This window comes from Crotalus tigris, unplaced genomic scaffold, assembly GCF_016545835.1.
Source record: "Crotalus tigris isolate CLP2741 ecotype Arizona unplaced genomic scaffold, ASM1654583v1 scf7180000017873.753527, whole genome shotgun sequence".
Taxonomy (NCBI): domain Eukaryota; kingdom Metazoa; phylum Chordata; class Lepidosauria; order Squamata; family Viperidae; genus Crotalus; species Crotalus tigris.
The window spans coordinates 98,223-115,666 of record NW_024096692.1 but is presented as its reverse complement, the minus strand read 5'-3'; the positions used below and the strand labels follow the sequence as shown (position 1 = coordinate 115,666).

Sequence of the window (17,444 nt, the reverse complement as noted above, 5' to 3'; positions counted from 1 at the left end):
ACTGAAAGGGGAGAGCGGAGCCTGCAGAGTGGTTTTCCTACTTTGCCGCCCAATTGCTTCCCCAGGAAGGCCGCCTTGATCCAATGATGAGTGGAGCGCGAACAAGGGGGTGGGAAGGATGAGGGGTTGGTGAAACGGTAGGAGGCGCGGCCCGACCAGAAGCACAGGCGGTTTTTGCTGCAGCGTTGGAAGGTGTCCTCTTGGAGCCTCTGGGGAAGAGGTAACAAGACTTTAGCTGAGGAGTGGCTGGGGATTTGTGCTTTTGTGGCTTGCTTTTTCTGCCCTGTAATCGTTGTCTGGTCTGCTGACCCTGCGCTCGTCTGCTTGCCAGGCAAGGATCGTCACTAAGAGCTTGGGACAGGCGAAGAAGCCTTGCAGCGGCAGCAGCGGCAGCAGCAGCAGCAGCGGGCGACTGGTGCCCTCTGCTCGCCGCGGGCCCCTCCCCTGCGATGGGGAATGGGTTGTCGGAGCAGACGCCGATCCTGTCGAGCCTTCCTTCCTTCCAGTGCTTCCACATCGTCATCTTGGGGCTGGACTGTGCCGGCAAGACCACGGTGCTCTATCGGTTGCAGTTCAACGAATTCGTCAACACTGTGCCCACTAAAGGTTTCAATACGGAGAAAATCAAGGTGACGCTGGGAAACCACAAGACCGTCACTTTTCACTTCTGGGACGTCGGAGGCCAGGAAAAGCTGCGGCCGCTTTGGAAGTCCTACACCCGCTGCACGGACGGCATCATCTTCGTGGTGGATTCGGTGGATGTGGAAAGAATGGAAGAAGCAAAAACGGAACTTCACAAAATCACACGGATTTCCGAGAACCAGGGAGTGCCTGTGCTTATTGTGGCCAACAAGCAGGACTTGAGACATTCACTGTCGCTTTCGGAGATGGAAAAGATGTTGGCAACCAGCGAGCTGATCTCTTCCACTCCCTGGCATCTGCAGCCCACTTGTGCTATAATAGGAGATGGTCTTAAAGAAGGACTGGAGAAACTGCATGACATGATAATTAAACGAAGGAAAATGCTGAGGCAACAGAAAAAGAAAAGATGAGCTGCTGTGACTGTAGGGGTGAATTCTTTCTTGCTATTTGACTAAAACAGTCGGCAGCACCATACTTGCTCATTTGGATCTTGTACAGATTGATTAAACATGCAGCCTGGTGAGAAGTTTTGCAGGCAGATGATTTTATCATTTCCCTACATATATTTGGGCACTACTACTTTTAAAAAAAGCAGCTCTGGTTACACAATACAAAGAGTTCAGGAAACAGATGGGTGGGTAAATATAATCTGGATATCTAAATAACCAAATAAAACAATGAGTGGTTTGCTTGATGGTATAGTCATGTCTGAGAGTGTCTTTGCAAGAATATTGCATTCAAGGCATTAGTTTTTCACCTTATACCGGTGGGTTTTTAGATGAAGATATACAGCTTTAAAACAAATGTCTGTTAACATGACTGGATCTAGACAACCAGTATTTAAAAGGCTGTGAATGTGAAAGATTGGATGAATGGTATATGCTTTTAACTGGTTTCTCTTAAAATACTACTTGGAACTCAAATGATTTGAATTACCACTGTTGTGGTAGTCATGTTATTTGCAGTTTGATAGAGAAAAAAGTATGGACTATGTAAGAGCATGGATGAGTTTCCTGATAATGTAGCATGTCTTGGTGTGTAGGAGTTATTTAGAAATAGCTGTACATCTTTAAAGCAGTGCTAATGAGATTTGGACCATACTTACTTGTTCCAAGAAGACATGTTTCACACGAAAAACCCAAACAATTAGACAAATGTAAACTATTACCATAAGGAGTTTCAGGATTCTTATAGTGCAATATTACCTTTAGATTAAATTGATGGCAATAAAATTTGATCTGTCATTCAATATAAGTCAAACTAATATCTGCAAAGCTACATGTCCTGTGTGCCCAATATTGTTGAAATGTACTGCCAGCTTTTTGTAAAAAAAATTTTTTTTGTAGTACTAGGAATGTACTGAATCTTTATACACTTGAAAACTTTGACACTGTGGAAAACAAGAGTTTAAAGATGACATGTCTGCTCTAATTATGCTTTAAGCTTTTCTTGTTTACAGTCATGCAAACAGTGTTTGGGTTGGGATGGCATGTAATACTGGTACATTTTGTTTTTCAAAAAAATCAGTTGGTATGGGTAGCAGGTCAAAGGGCTAAAGTGAAGCCTGTATTACTCTACTGGTGCTGTGAGAAATTATAATTCCAATACTAAATGAACTTGAAAGAAACAGATTTGTCCTTCCTTCAGCACAACCAACAAAGTTAGTATAATTTTATTGATCAGATATAGGGAGGATTAACTATTGTTCTGACTGTTAAGAAATAAAAACTTCTGCAAAATCAAATTTTATAGCCAGAAACTGGTTAGAAGGTAACCAAAAATGCACTTTAGTGTTTTCCAATACTGAAAGTGTCAACTTTTTTTTTTAAAAAAAGAAAAGAAATCCTGATCCTTTTCGAAAGAATTGAAGTAGCTTCCAATGGAGCTTTTGTATGGTGGTTATATATATCTGCACTAGTGACATTAAAAGTCACTTAATGTCTATATTTATAGAAATGTAGATAACTTAAACCTCAATAAACTCCATTCCAAGTAATTCATTGAAACAAAAGTTGAACACATTCTACTATATTGATTTTGCTTTTTATTAAGACTCTATCTGCATGAAACTGAACTCTATTCATGTGACATTTGTAAAATGTGACAATGTTTTAAAAATCACTGGTATCTCATTAAAATTTTAATGGAAATTTGTATTATGTTTTGTCTGCTTATAACAATGAAATGTAGTTGTTGATAAAATTTCTTGTCTCAGTTTTGTGATTCTGGTGCCTGACAAGCTTTAGTATATATGTTCTCACTAAGTTGTAGAATAATTTAGCTGTTACACAGTGTGGCACATTTCTCTGAAATCTTAGCATACATATATTCTTTTCTTCCCTTGAAGTCTGTGGCCAATCATTCAGTTGAATACAAATGTAAAGGGCTAGTCCTTGTGTCTCTAAATTTGTAACACAATTTTTTTTAAAAAAATGACTCTCATGCACACAAGGTATTTCCAGCAATACCTAGGAATACTACTTATGCAATTATAATGTTTATGGACAGCACTGCTTTATTTCTGTTCCGAGAGCATCCTACTATTCTTGAAACTCCTGTATTTTGTGTCATAAAACCATTTAAAAGTCCTAGTATTTTCTGTGTTGCAAACATTGAGATACAAAGGTTGTTACTTTGTTAAAGCAATAAAAAAAATTCTGTTTGCAGACTGAATTGTCAATGGAACTAATCAAGATAGAGCCAGATGTGTGCTGTTTTTGAACGCTCTGGTAAAAGTGTCCACATAAAAATAACAGATTTGAATTTAAGGGGAAGTTATTTTGTACTTTTCTTTCCCTCAGCCATATAAAATAAAAGGAAAAGATGTTTGTTTCCTACCCCCAAGGAAAAAGGTGAGATTGGCGTTTTTCATGTGCAAGGTTTTATTCTACCACAACCTCTAATATTGAATAAGCTTTATTCACCTTTGTTGATGAGGTATGTATCTCTAAAAAGCAAAAATTATCTTTCAATAAAATGACTGGGCTTTCACTAGGTATTTATTGAGACTGGAAGCAAAACCTCTGAGGGAACTTGTAGGAAAGAAAAACACTTTCTTACAAATATTCTATAAGACTGATGAATTAATCCTTGAACAGGGTAGATATTATTTACCTAGCTCATTTAGTGGCTCTACCTAAGCCACAGTTTTGGGAGGTGTGTGTTTGATAGATCAGCATATCATGTACAGTATTTTACAACATTCTGTTTGTATACGTATGCTGCTATTTTGAATATTCTAGAGTTGGATAAATTAAAAATGCCTGCAATTGCATAATTGATGCAACTTCACTAGGAAATAAAATACAAAATTACATCACAGATTATAGCTATGTTTTGAGCTGGTAATGTTTTAGAAATTGCTGCAGGGGACAAGGGGAACTGGTTCTAAGCTATAAAAAACATCTAAATAATTATCTCATTCTAATCTGATAAAGTAATGTCAAGGAGTTCAGCCAGACTACAATCTACACAAAGTGTTGATGGAAGGGAGTGATTAGCTACTATTCCTTACTATTTTTCTTTTGAAGAGATGTGATCATTCTTGCAAATGTTTCAAATATCATAGTTTGAATAATGAATAAAAATGGGGAAAGATTGAATACCTTTATTTATTGTGGGACAATTATTGATATCCATGTTAAGTTTTGTTGAACCATAGGCATTTTTTAAAAGGCAAACTTCTTTTTTGGAAGAAAGTGAAACTGGTGGAAGATTTTTCGAGACATACATCAAACTGTTGATCCTTTAGAAGAAATGATTTGAAGACCCCTACCAAAGAATGGCTATGCTTGGCTGTATATAAATATTTCAAACAAAAACATTTTTCTTTAAAATTCTTATAAACAATTATTAGGAAGTAGCAATTATACACACTCAAAATCCAAATGAAATTATTTGGCTGAAATTATTTCACAAGCCTACAAAGGGGATTGTTTTTCCCCATTCAGGACTATCAAGAAAAATCCTGCATGGCAGGTTATTTGAGAGGGAATAGAAAGGCGTTTAAGATATAAGGATGACTTCTAAATATATCCCACTCTTGCTGGGAACAGTTGAGCATTGTCCAGTTCTCAAAGCTCTGCTGGCCAAGCTTCAGGACTTTTTTTGAGAAAACATCTCACTGCAGAATGTAGCAAGGCTGTGTTCATTCTGGGGTATGTGTAAACAGGATCGAAACCAGAAAACACTTGTATTATAGGGCCATTGTATTCCCATTTTAGAGTAGGGGTCATTGACTAATGTAAAAGGAATATATGTATTATTTTGGAAATACAAGTTGTCCTTGCATTTTAAAATTGAATAGACTTCAGATGAATATATCAAAGAATACTGTTACTTCATTATTTATTATTTTGAGTCACACCTCCAATTTACTACTATAATATAGTAGCACTATATCTCGTTCAGTAATAATTCATTCTTGCAAAGACAGAGAAGTCAAGATTCTGAAAAATGTGTATTAATATGATTGGCCACCCCATCCCATTCCACCCTCCTTTAAAAAGGATGGGCCCTGAATTTTTTATCTAATACCTCTCCATGCTTTTATCACTGGCAACAGCCCTTATGACTTGCTCAATTCTGAAGTGCTTTCAGAATGGACAGAAGTATCTGACTAAGCAACGTTAGATAAGTACGAGTAAAAGAGGCATGTGGCTTTTCTTCATATAGTACAATAAAACAAAATAAAAAAATATATTACTTTCTATTGTGGATGGAGCTGTTTCTAAAAGTCTTGGAATATAGTAACAAAAAGTTGGCAATCCTAACCTTTTGTTTCCATTCTGCTTGTTTCTCATTATACTAAAAATTCTGTTAAAAGTGGGTTCACTTTTGGCTGCATCCTATCAATCGTGTAGATTAATATTGCTCTGTGCTATTGTCACTTAGCAGAGCCTGCTCTATGCTATATAACTCATTCAAGGGGCTAAACTATATGAAATATTGGAGACTTGTAATTGATACCTTCAACCTGTAATTTGTGTAAATCATTCTTGCCTATAAAGGAATTACTTTTTTAGAATATGAATGCAGAATAAGACGTTTTAACTTCCATTCTGTGACTTTAAATATACATTTTCAAGTGTCTTAGCTGCTAATTAGTCTTAAGAAAAGAATGTAATGGTCTTTTCCTCTAACTTTCATAATTTGGTGTGGGTCAAGCATAAGATAAAATAAACTGAAGGTTTCATCTGACTTTTCTAGTTATGAGTTGCATTTTATTGAACTGAATGTAGCCTACCAGACATATGCTGTGACCCATCAGATTGCTCTCTACGTTCTACCTTTTCTGTGATTAAGGATAATGGACAATTTTATGGGCACCAAGATTGGTGATACATTATCAGACTGGCTTGCAAAAATCTATATATCACTAGATGGCTAGAAAGAGTTAGCATTTCTGCATCACTTTTTGGCCATGTAATGGCTGTCCATATTTTTGCACTCCACTTCTCACAGACATCATAGGGAAGGGAATCTACAGACACCTTCTATTTCTCATGTATCTGGCACTGTGGCAAGCTAGTCTTGATGGATGAATTAGACTCATTCTCAATGCTCAATGCTCTTCAGCAAGTCTTTGGAGTAAATGTGTTCCATGTTAATTAAGACAGGCATGCTGAATTTTATGCATTGAGTGTTTTTAACTAATAACACTCATTTACCTGTTTAAAACAAACCTATTACTAAAACAAATTATATTCACTGCTATTCCTGCAAAGGAATCATATAGATTTTATTTATTTTCTTCTTATTTAAGTAACTACATGCCATTCGAGATTCACAAGGAAGCTTTAAATGGAGGCCAGTGCTATGGGATTTGGCTAACCCTTTGAGTTTTCACCATATTCTCTCCTTCAGCTCAGAAAGCCCAATAGCTTTAAAAGCAATAAAATTATTATTTATCGGATACCTGGTTTCATGCATCTTATTATTGAACTTCTGGCAAAATATGTTTGATTTAAATTGAATCATCATGAAGATGTACACAAACCAAACAGAATTTTATTTTGCTGTAACATGTACAATTAAATTTTTATTTTTAAATAAAAAAGTATTAGGCCATTGATCTTGAAAGTTATCCAAAGGTTTTGAATCTGTCTTTGATAGTATTTTAGGATATGAGAATTAGAGTATAGTACCTGCCTATCTAGATAAATAAGTGTAGCATTCTCAAATATGCTCAGATCCTTCCAGAAATATTAATAAATGAATCAACAACATTCAGATTAATCATTTCCTCTCCCAATCTTTCTGAAACAACATCTTCCTGCCACAGCTGCTGATCTTCCTGCTGGACTGCTACCTGTACAGTATCTTTCAACTGAATGCTGCACAATAGTGGTAAAAAATATGCTATACGCAATTTAGAATGGCATGTCTAAGGACAAGATATCATTCTTGAAATGTTATTATCTATCTATCTATCTATCTATCTATCTATCTATCTATCTATCTATCTATTTATCTATCTATTTCATGCAAATTGGTATCAAATGAGATAACCTGATGCTGCTATATCCATCCTGAATAAAATCCACAAGGCAGCATTTGCCAGTTTACCTGTTTTGACTTTGAGGCTTTGTTTAACAGCTGCATAACAAATAAAAGTTCAAGATGTTAAGATTATGAAGGCAAAAGCCAATGCATTTAGAAAAAACTGCTGTAGGCTGTTTTGAAATTATGGACACAGTTATACATCTAGTAGGACAAGCTCTGTTTTCTTTTCAGATCATTGAGCACCCACTGAAGTAACAATGAAGGAACATGGTCCCTTAAAGACATGGATTCATATTGTGGAAATGGCTTTATTGGACTCAAGCTCACTTTATCAAATACATTAACATTGTGTTACATACACTTGCACAAATGATTTAAGTCAGTAGAATTTTTTAGTTGGATATATATAGAATAGATGCATGCATCTCTATATAATAATACCAAGGGCAATACATACTTCAGTATAGTAGAGAGAAATTGGAAACTGCAAGAAAAAAAGTGTCAATCACTCTATGACAAAAATCTAGGCCTTGAAGCAGATCTAATGAAATTAAGAACACTTAATTTGTGTTTATTCATTTATTTTTATTTTTTATTGTCTTAACCCCAAGAGAATTTAGATATTGTTCAAAATGTAAAAAATGATATATAATAACGCATACGGTACAGTAAACAGTCATTCTATGGCTTATCATATTCATGTATAATCAACTTCTGAAGCCTTCTGAAAATCTGTTTTCAGTGGTTTTTAGAACAGGGGTGTCAAACTGCCGGCCTGTGGGTCGGATGTGTTGTGTTGAAACCACGCACACCCCATTGCCGGCAATGGAAAAAAAGTTACGATACATCATGAGATGTCACTGCAGTTGTGAGTTTGACACCCCCGTTTTAGAAGGTCATAAGAATAGGACTCACCTGGGGAAGGTCACTTTGAATATCCCACTTTTGCTACCCTCAGTTTGGGGGGGGGGGTAGGCTGGAAAGGGAGCCTGCCTGCTGCTAAGCTTCTCCCTATCATGTCTGGTATAGGAAGGAACTTTAGCCAGGCACTCTTATTACCTTTATTGCATAGCAGAATTTGTCTGGTAACTAGGTTTCAAGCCATTATAGGTTTTATAAATATCAACTACCATATACTATCCAGAGCCCTTTTTTTGAAGAAAATGGACAGTATAAATATGAAATATGAATTAATTAATTAATTAATTAATTAATTGCACTTGGAAAAATTGGTAGCCAGTTCATTTCCTGCAGCAACCATGCAATATGGCAGTACTGAGATTGTCTAGTAAGCATAATGGCTATTATGCTTTGGAAGATCTGAAATAGCCAAGGTGTCTTCAAGGATAGTGTGTCATGTACAGCAAATATAGCAGTTCAGTTGAAAACCATTTGTATCCTCTCTTTTCATTTAAAGAAAGGTATACAACTTGACTCAGGGCTTTTTTTGTCATAGAATGCCCAGAACGGAGTTCCGGCACAAGGCGGGTTGTATGATGGGTATGAATTCCACCACCTTTTTTTTTAACAAAAAAAGCACTGACTTGACTAATATTGTAATCTATTTTATGACACATAAGCTATATTCTCAGTTAAGCTTAAAACTGTCTTCTTGATGTGTTGGGCTGCAATTTTCAAACAGCATGGCCAAAAGCTCAGAAAATGTCAAATTAGGAAAGCTGCACTAGGCCCTGATTACAACTAAACGCTGAAATTAATAACAATGAGGACATATTGCCTTGACTGCAGATTGCACTAAACTAGGGGTGTCAAATTGCCATCCTGCAGGCTGGTTGCATCATATGGAGGCCACGCCCATCCCAGCACCGACAATGCAAAAAAAGTCATGGTATGTCGTGACATGTCACGAGATGCAGTGAATCTGACACCCGTGCACTAAACAGTTTTGTTGAATCAGCTATAATTAATTGAATTCACCCAAATCAACTCAAAACCAAGCAAAATAATTTAAGGACCAGTGTGATGCATATATTCTATTTATTATGTTAGCTTTTGTATATTTGTAATGCTATGTATATATGACCTTATACCTCTGAGATGTTTACAAGAAGTATGTAGTATTATGGCAAATGCAAATATTTCTGCTGTAAATTCAGGGTCCTGGTAATTGTATTTAATGTTTAAAAAATTAACACAAAATCAAGCTTAAATTAAACTTTTGCTTTAGATGTACAGAACAACATAAGCATAACAGTTTACTTTTTTAAAAAAAATTGAGCATCCAAAGAGGCAAATCACAAGTTCAGGGAACATCAAAAGCTGTCATCTTCCAATCCACAGTTTATTCTGGTAACCCAAACAGCACAGGACAGAATTTCAGGAGGGAAGCAGAACATTATTTATCACAGAAAGCCAGAGACACAGATGTGGCTTTTTTTAGCCCTAATTACAATTGCTTTTTTCAAGTAGATAACTTGACTTTGGTTATTTTACTCTGCATAATTTGTGATGCATTCTAGTGCCTGAGACTTTGCCCATCTCAGGTGCTAAATCAATCTGCACCTGTGTCTTCTCATATCTCTCTTTCACTGGTGTTCTCCCCTCCTACCTGCTACAGTGCAGGTTAAGGTCTTGCTTTGTTAGGCTGTTCAATTTCTGAAAATGAAGAATGTATCTGATCTCTAAACAATTGAGATTTATCTCTTTCCCACAATTGGTATTGGTTGAGTCTTCAAAAGATCTATCTTTCATTGATTTATCTAATCTCTTTTTAAAATTATCCAAATTAGTAATGTTGTTATGATCACATTGTATTTTGATTAATTCCATAGGTTGATTATGAACTGTATGACAAATGGGTATTAAAATGAGAAATAGCTGACACTGTGATCTTTCTAAATATGGTATCTCACTTCTTTGAGGAAATGGTACCTTGATATTTCTGTTCATTCTTCTGAAAATCAGAATAGCCGGTAATGCAAAAGGTATGGGACATACTTATATCAACCCACAATAGAATAAAAAATGTTTATGTTCAGTAAAAATCTACATTTGAACAGGCCCAAATAAATAAGAGTTCTTTGTTATAAACTTTGCTTGTTTTCCTCTGTTCCTATGACGAAGTCAGTATTATGACATTTTTATATCAGACTATCCCTTTGAAGATTTAATGCATTATCATTGGCAGTAAAATTAGGATGTACAGTGAAATTTTGATTTAATGATCAGTTTGGAGGAGGAATGTTAGTCCTAGGAAAGCAATTTGTAATATTATGTCATTTGTGTAGTAATGTCTTTATATAATGACATAAATCTCTGTTAATGACATAAAATTAATGTAACTTTAACTGCCTCATCTAAACTTTTTTTTAAGGGCAGGAGGAATCTCAGATGGAAATTTAGTCCATTGCATCCAATGTCTGCTAAAATGGTATCTGTTAAATACTATTTTAAATTTCAGCTATGGGATAATTGTACGGAAAAGAGTACAGACGGAAATAAAATATTTACAAGCTCTAGTGGATTTAATAGAACTACTGGCCATTGTTTAATGGTTGTAAATCTAAGAATATCAGAAATAAAGGATAGGAATAGAAACATAATTCTGTCTAATAGCCAGCACAGGTGCTTAAATAGCTAAATTGCTGAAAAGGATTTCTGGTTGCTCCTGAAATTGTGCTTCCCATATCAGTGCTTATCCAGAAAAACTCCTAAATTGTACACTTTGGAGAATTTTCAATCCTATTTAAAATCTGTAAAAAGTAACCGCTTCTGGATTTTGTGCTTGCGATAGAAAAATGAAATTTTGATTTTGGTTTTGCTCATCAGGTAGGTTTGTTTTTATAGAAATGGATATTACACATTATGATATAAAAGTAAAACGCTGAGATTGTAATGTTATTATTTTTTATTGTGCTAATGAGAGTCGGAAGTCAATACCTTTTTTTTCTTTCCTCCTTCTAGTCACACTTTCTTTTCCCCCTTTTTCCCTCCCCTAATTCCTATTATTTTTATTTTCCTTTGCGTTTTATGTTCTAATAAACTAATAAAAGCTGACATTGGCAAAAGATCTGTAAAAAGGGATTGCACTGTACAAAACACCTCTATCTAATTGAGATCTTTATCTTATTTGCCACTACCCATTCCTAACCACTTCAAAACATGTTCCAGAGCATTTTAATAGCCTTTGGAGCAAGAGATGGAAATGAGAGTCTGCAATCTTTTTCTTACAGAAGAATCTACAAAGGTAATCAAAAAGTATAGATGGTACAAATGATCCTACACTGAAGAAGCTTCTTCGATCAGAAGTAAAATATCTTCAAGGGAAAACAAAGTCCTTTTGGAAAAGGTGAAGCCACCCCCCCCCCATTTTTTAAAATGCATATTTACAGAAAGCCAGATAGAATCTAACCCAGAGTTTCCCAAAGTGGCCAATATCAATTTGCAAAGATCAGTAGGACTATCCATAGGGTCAATAAATGTCTGGGGTTCAATAGGCGATTGATAAATGATTGATTGGGGTTAGTTAATCTTTTGGGTTTCTATAGAGTTCCTAATCTTGAAAATGAAGTATTTAGGGATGAAATATTGTTATCCAGGGTTGGATGATTAATCACCAGTGAGAGTGGTCTTGTGGTTATTGTTACTCATAGTACTGTTAATTCAAATAGTATTTATTACTTTTTCACATAATAAATATTTGAGGAGTGATGAACTATCTGAAGGGGTTGATGTACTAAAGAGTTTGAGGAATTCTGATTTGTACATATTTCTTAGTTGGCTAAAGGAAAAAAAACAGGTTTTATCATTGCAGTTGTAATATTTAGTCAGTGCTATTCTAATATTGTTCTAATTTCAGGGACTACTATTGTCTTGCTTTGAAGAGAAATTATGCATATCAAGATTATTACTCAAATTAAAAATTTTCTCAAAGAGTATCAGGGCAACAGAAGAAATTATCAGTTTATCATTGGATTAAAAAACATGGATCAAAAGTTTCTCTTTGGAACTAAAAACCTTTCTGTCATGTATATTCATTCATTGGAACCCCACTATGCAAACATCAACTTTTCTGACTTCAGTACTACAGCTAAGACTAGACATTAGGGCCAATGTCCATGGCCTGGCAACACAGGTGTACCCCAAGTAACTGCAAGTAACTGTTCATGGCCTAACATGAATTCAGACTTCAGCAAGGTGCTTATTATAGCATTCTTATTCTTACTATTTTCCAAAATATTTTATAGTTGAAAAAGTTTGGCACAATTGCAAATTGTGATCTAGTAAAAATATAAAAATTATTTATCATTCAGCTGCTACAAACTTATTTTTACAGAGTAGATGCTCATTCTGAATTTAAAATGTATTTAGTTTAAAAACAACAATAAACAAATATGTTTATTTCAGTATTACACATATACTGCTCAAAGCTCATCTCCAATAAGAATCCAGAGTTGAACATTACAGAGTTGCATCACAGCCTGAGGTAAGGCAAGTCATAATTCTGCTCTTACTGTTCCTCCCTATCTGTGACATAATAAATGTGATTAAGCCATGTTTTATTGAGTAAATCACAATGGTTCAGTTTGTATAAACAACATTACAGTTCAGCAAGAAATGTAAATTCTGTCATGAACAGTTTTTTTTAATGGTAGTCTATAGGATCCTATAGGTTATAGGATTGGCATAGTTAGAGGACTTATTTAAAGGACTACAATAGTATCTATTAGTTTCATGACTCCCTTGACATTCTGTTCACATAAATTTCTCTTTAAAAACAGTGCTTTTTGTTACTATGCCAAGAAGGCATAATCAGTGGATATTCCATTCCAACAGTGGGCGTCCTTCTTTAGTAGTGAGAAGTCACATCCAGTGGTGGGATTCAGCCAGTTCATACCAGTTTGGCAGAACCAGTAGCTAATCTTTTGTTGCCCAGGTCCAGAATGGAATTCTGGAATCCACACAGAGAGCCAGTTGTTCACATATTGGAATCCTACTACTGGTCACATCTACTGGTACAATATCAAGATTGCTAGATGATTAGAGGTTGTGGTCCCAAAGAGTAAGAAAAGGATCATTGCATAGGTTTACCTGATATGCTGGTTGCACCCATTTCTGGATGGTGAAGTGCTTTATATTGTCACTCATGCCATTGTCACTCCATGACTGCATATTGCAATGTGCTCTACATGGGGTTGAAGATCACTCAGATGCTACAGCTGCTCTAGAATGCAGCAGAACAGGTAGTGTTGGGTATGCCTCCGAATGCTCATGTGACAGTACTGGTATTGATGAACATCTGGATACAATTCAAGATGCTGTTTCTCACATATATATGCTTCATAGCATAGGACCAGGCTATCTGAGGGGCCTGTCTTCCATGATTTGTGCCTTTCTGGTGAGGTCAGACAAAGATAATGTGCTTCAGGTACTTTTAATCAGTACCTGAAGGACAGGTCTCTTCTTGTGAGACCTGTCCTTTAGAATAACAGAAAAACAGATTTGGAATTATTCTTATTGACAGGAAACTTCTTCTTAATTCTAGATAAGCTTCTATCCATTATTCTTGTCTTGCCTTCAGATTCTTTGGAGAATAAGTCAACCCCATTGTCTCTGTGACAGCCCCTCAAATATTGGAAGACTGCTATCATGCCACCCCTAGTCCTTCTCTTGATTAAGCTACACATACCCAATCTCCACAACCATTCATCATACACTTTATTCTCCAGTTCTCTAATTATCTTTGTTGCTCTTCTCTGTACTCTTTCTAGAATCTCAACATCTTTTTTCTATCATGGCGACCCAAACTGGATGCAATATTCCAAGTGTGGTTTTACTAGTGCACTATAAAGTGGTAGTAACACTTCATGTGACCTGGCTATCTCTATTGATGCAGGGAACTGCATTGGCCCTTTTGGCAGCTGCAGTGCACTATTGACTCATACTTAAGTGATTATCCACTAGGATACTTAGATCACCCTTTCAGTTACTGCTGCTGAGCCAATATTTGTAAATTTCTATACAGACATATAAATTATCAATGACATGTTATATGCAAATCTGTACCATCTTTTTTTGTCATGTCTCCTTTCCTCCTTTTCTTTCTCCCTGGTGGAGGGAGATGTCAAAACTAAGCCAAAAAATGACAAAGTAAAATCTGATCAAGTCCAGTTCTTTATTTATTTACACCTAGCAGATAGGAGCTCCATACTAAAGCTATAATCTTCAGACCTAATAGATATCCCCATGAGATTCTAGGGTGTGATTACCCTGAACCTTTTCCTCCTTTGCTATCCAGTTTAGAACTGTGCAGTCTCTTATTATAAGTTTCTTTCTGGAATGTATTGCCTACAGTGCTGGGATTCAAATATGTGAACAACCAGTTTCATGGGTTTTCATGATAAATAATAGATCATCTTGGTCCCATGTCAGAGAATAGAAAAATTATTAATCTTAATAGCAAATTCAGTTATTTTTTATTTCCCCAAAAAAGATTAGTGAAACCCCAGGAATAAAAGCCTTTTTAAATATAATATAGAGATGGTAGATTTATGATACATTTGCTGTCTCTGTTTCAGCATCTCTTCTTTTCCACAGCTTCTATTGCAAACCTCCCAGAGATCTTATAGCCTGTAACATGTAGTCACATCTCAATGCATACCCCTCACCCCACACATAGGGTGCAACAGCAAGTCTTCCAGAGCCTGCACATATTCTCTGCAGCATCCCCTGCTCCACTTCATAGTATTCACCCACCCATCAGCCTGCTTGCAAGCCACCCTGGACTTATAAATTGCTATTGGCTTCCCTACTAACTTTGCTTATGGGAAGTCAGCAGAAGCTGCAAATCATGGTCATGTGAGATTTTCACTAGATGACCCACTCTGCTCATTTAATGATGACAGTTGGGACTGCCAAGATTACCATGGCTAAGCGATATGGTCACATGACTACCATATCATGTAAAGATGGGAATTCTGGTCCCAATCACCATTGTTAAGTAGGATGACTTATACTGAACACTGCATGTGCTTGCTTTGACTAGAAAAACACCATGCCTTGTGACATCTGCTCTTACTGTGGTATTTATATAGAATATTTTCTGTTTCAAGAGAAACTCCAAGGAAGAAGAAAAGAGAAAGTTTTTGATCTTACATAATCATTATGAATCATTTCATATTTAAATTGCATTAATATTATAGAAATTTATTATCAAGCTGATTCAGTTTTCCATAATAGGAGAATATTTATATCTACATTCTTTCCTAGGCTTGGCTGTCCATGCAACAGAAAAAAACAAAACAAAACATTCAGGCTTGCTGGAAGCAGATATACCAATTTAGCATACAGTTGAAACACTTAAAGGTAAGTAATTTAGCAAAACAGGATTGTCTTCCAATGATTCATACTTCAGAATGGATGGTCTGCCTGCTGAGGGAACTATGAGTTGGATACAAAATTCTTGATTTTACTTTACTGAGGGAAGACACAGATTGAATCAACAATTTAACCTAATTGTAACCCACAAATTTATTTCTACTGTAACACAGTTTACTGAATGCAGTACATTTTTCTTTGAGGAATGATTAGGTAAAGTGAAGTAAAATATGTGGTTTATATGTATTGTTTTGGATCATTACTTGACAGACAGGTAGAAAAGGAATTCTAATCAGTAGAATTATGGAGGAGGAGAAGGAAGGACATTCTGGACTTAGGTTGTCCTTGATGGATGGCTGCCATTTTTTAAAAAACTTTTCTGAAGACGTTTTGCTTTGGGACTAAATTATCTAAATAATTTCATAAGATGTTTGATATTAGTCTGCTGTCAAAATCCTTTTCATATGATCAGTCTAGATTGCTGATCAGAATAATATGCTATTTTCTTGTCAGATTTTGATTTGGGGGAAAGAAAGAAAAGAAGATTTTCTTTCCCCCACAGCAAAAATGAAAAGTGTGTAAGATGTGTTAGTAATCAAACTTGTGAATTGCAAGTATTTTGTTGTTGACTCTTAGCCTGTAACCAAATATGTCTATGCCTGTCTTAAAGCTGACCCAGTGAGAAAGCCACATTCTGACGTTATATGTATGGCTTGCTTATGTGTGCTTTTTTGGCTCCCAAATATTCTGGACTGACAAGAATGAATTCACACAAATTAATTAAGCAGTGATTTTGTAGACATTTGGCTGCACTTTCTCTTTTCCTCTTTCATCTGCAATGAGTGTATCCTTAGGTGAGAAACGGGAGAGTACACTATCAAGCCATTTCTTCTCTTTTGCATTACCACAGAAGACAGGTTGGCACCATTGCATACTTGTACCCTAAAGTATTTTGTTTCATCAAGAACAACAAAGAATTGTGCAACAGATTAAAGAGAATCGTTTTAATGCAGTCTGCAAAGTCAATCTTCAAAGAGTTCTATGGCAGCTAAAAAAACAGGTGAAAGATAACTATTTTATTATAATCTAAAACAGTGGTTCTCAACCTGTGGGTCGGGACCCCATTTGGGGTTGAACAACCATTTCACGGGGGTCGTCAAACAATGCAATCTGCCATTTTTTCCCCCTTTTCCTTAGCTGTGCTGCTCCCTTTTATTCTATTGGCTTTTGAAAGCCAATAGAATAGACTCTCTTGAATAGAGTCTAATTCCATTGGCTTTCAAAAGCCAATAGGAATTGTCCAGGCTGTCTCTGCCCTGCTGAGCCCACCAAAAGTCCTATTCTGCAAACGGTGCTGCAAGTTGTCTGCAGCGAAGGCGAGCTGTCTGGAAGCTTCCACCCTTCCCTGCTGAGCAACTACTAAAGATGTAAGTAAAAGAGGGCCAGGGGTGGAAGGTGGGAGGTCGGCGGGCGCAGGGAGGGTTGCTGGCATGCATGGGGCCCGGCGGGTGCCTTACCCCCCTTGGGCTGGGCCAGCTGGTGGCCCAGCTGGTGGTCGGCCTGCGCCGTCTCTGCCGCTTGCCAGCTACGCCTTGGCCAGTGCAGAGGGCAGCACCACGCATGTGCGGCGCTCCCAGGCAGGAAAAGTCCTTGACTTACGACCAGTTGGGTAGTTCTCGACTTACGACCCATTGGGTAGTCCTCGCCTTACGACCGGGTGGGGGTCGCGGCATTAAAAAGGTTGAGAACCACTGATCTAAAATATTGTAAAGAACCCTTTCCATTAAATGTATCCGATTTGCTTGCTGTAATAATTGTGTTCATCTTTAATGTAGCTGGAATAAGAGTACTTAAATTAAGTATTTTTCCACAGCATTAAGTAAGACAAACAATACAATAACAACAGAATTACAGTATACTCATTGCTGTTGTGGGTAAGAAACCAAACAAACAAAGTGGTC

The 17,444-nt window shown here is 36.5% G+C and overlaps 1 protein-coding gene and 1 long non-coding RNA gene across 2 annotated transcripts; both read left to right on the top strand.

The window, feature by feature from the left end:
• Positions 1 to 135: 135 nt before the first annotated feature.
• Positions 136 to 3,308, top strand: ARL4A (ADP ribosylation factor like GTPase 4A). Its single transcript, XM_039343793.1, has one exon. It carries the CDS (start codon positions 450 to 452, stop codon positions 1,050 to 1,052), a length of 603 nt encoding a protein of 200 aa, XP_039199727.1. The 5' UTR covers positions 136 to 449; the 3' UTR covers positions 1,053 to 3,308.
• An 8,032-nt stretch (positions 3,309 to 11,340) lies between these two features.
• On the top strand, positions 11,341 to 16,574 carry LOC120308152. The gene is made up of 4 exons (XR_005556762.1): positions 11,341 to 11,455; positions 12,514 to 12,592; positions 15,376 to 15,471; positions 16,394 to 16,574. It is a non-coding gene; the product is annotated as an uncharacterized LOC120308152 (long non-coding RNA).
• The last annotated feature ends 870 nt before the right edge of the window (positions 16,575 to 17,444 follow it).

Bases quoted from the DNA above. Each gene is read 5' to 3' on its own strand.
- ARL4A (XM_039343793.1), top strand. From the start codon at position 450: ATGGGGAATGGGTTGTCGGAGCAGACGCCGATCCTGTCGAGCCTTCCT.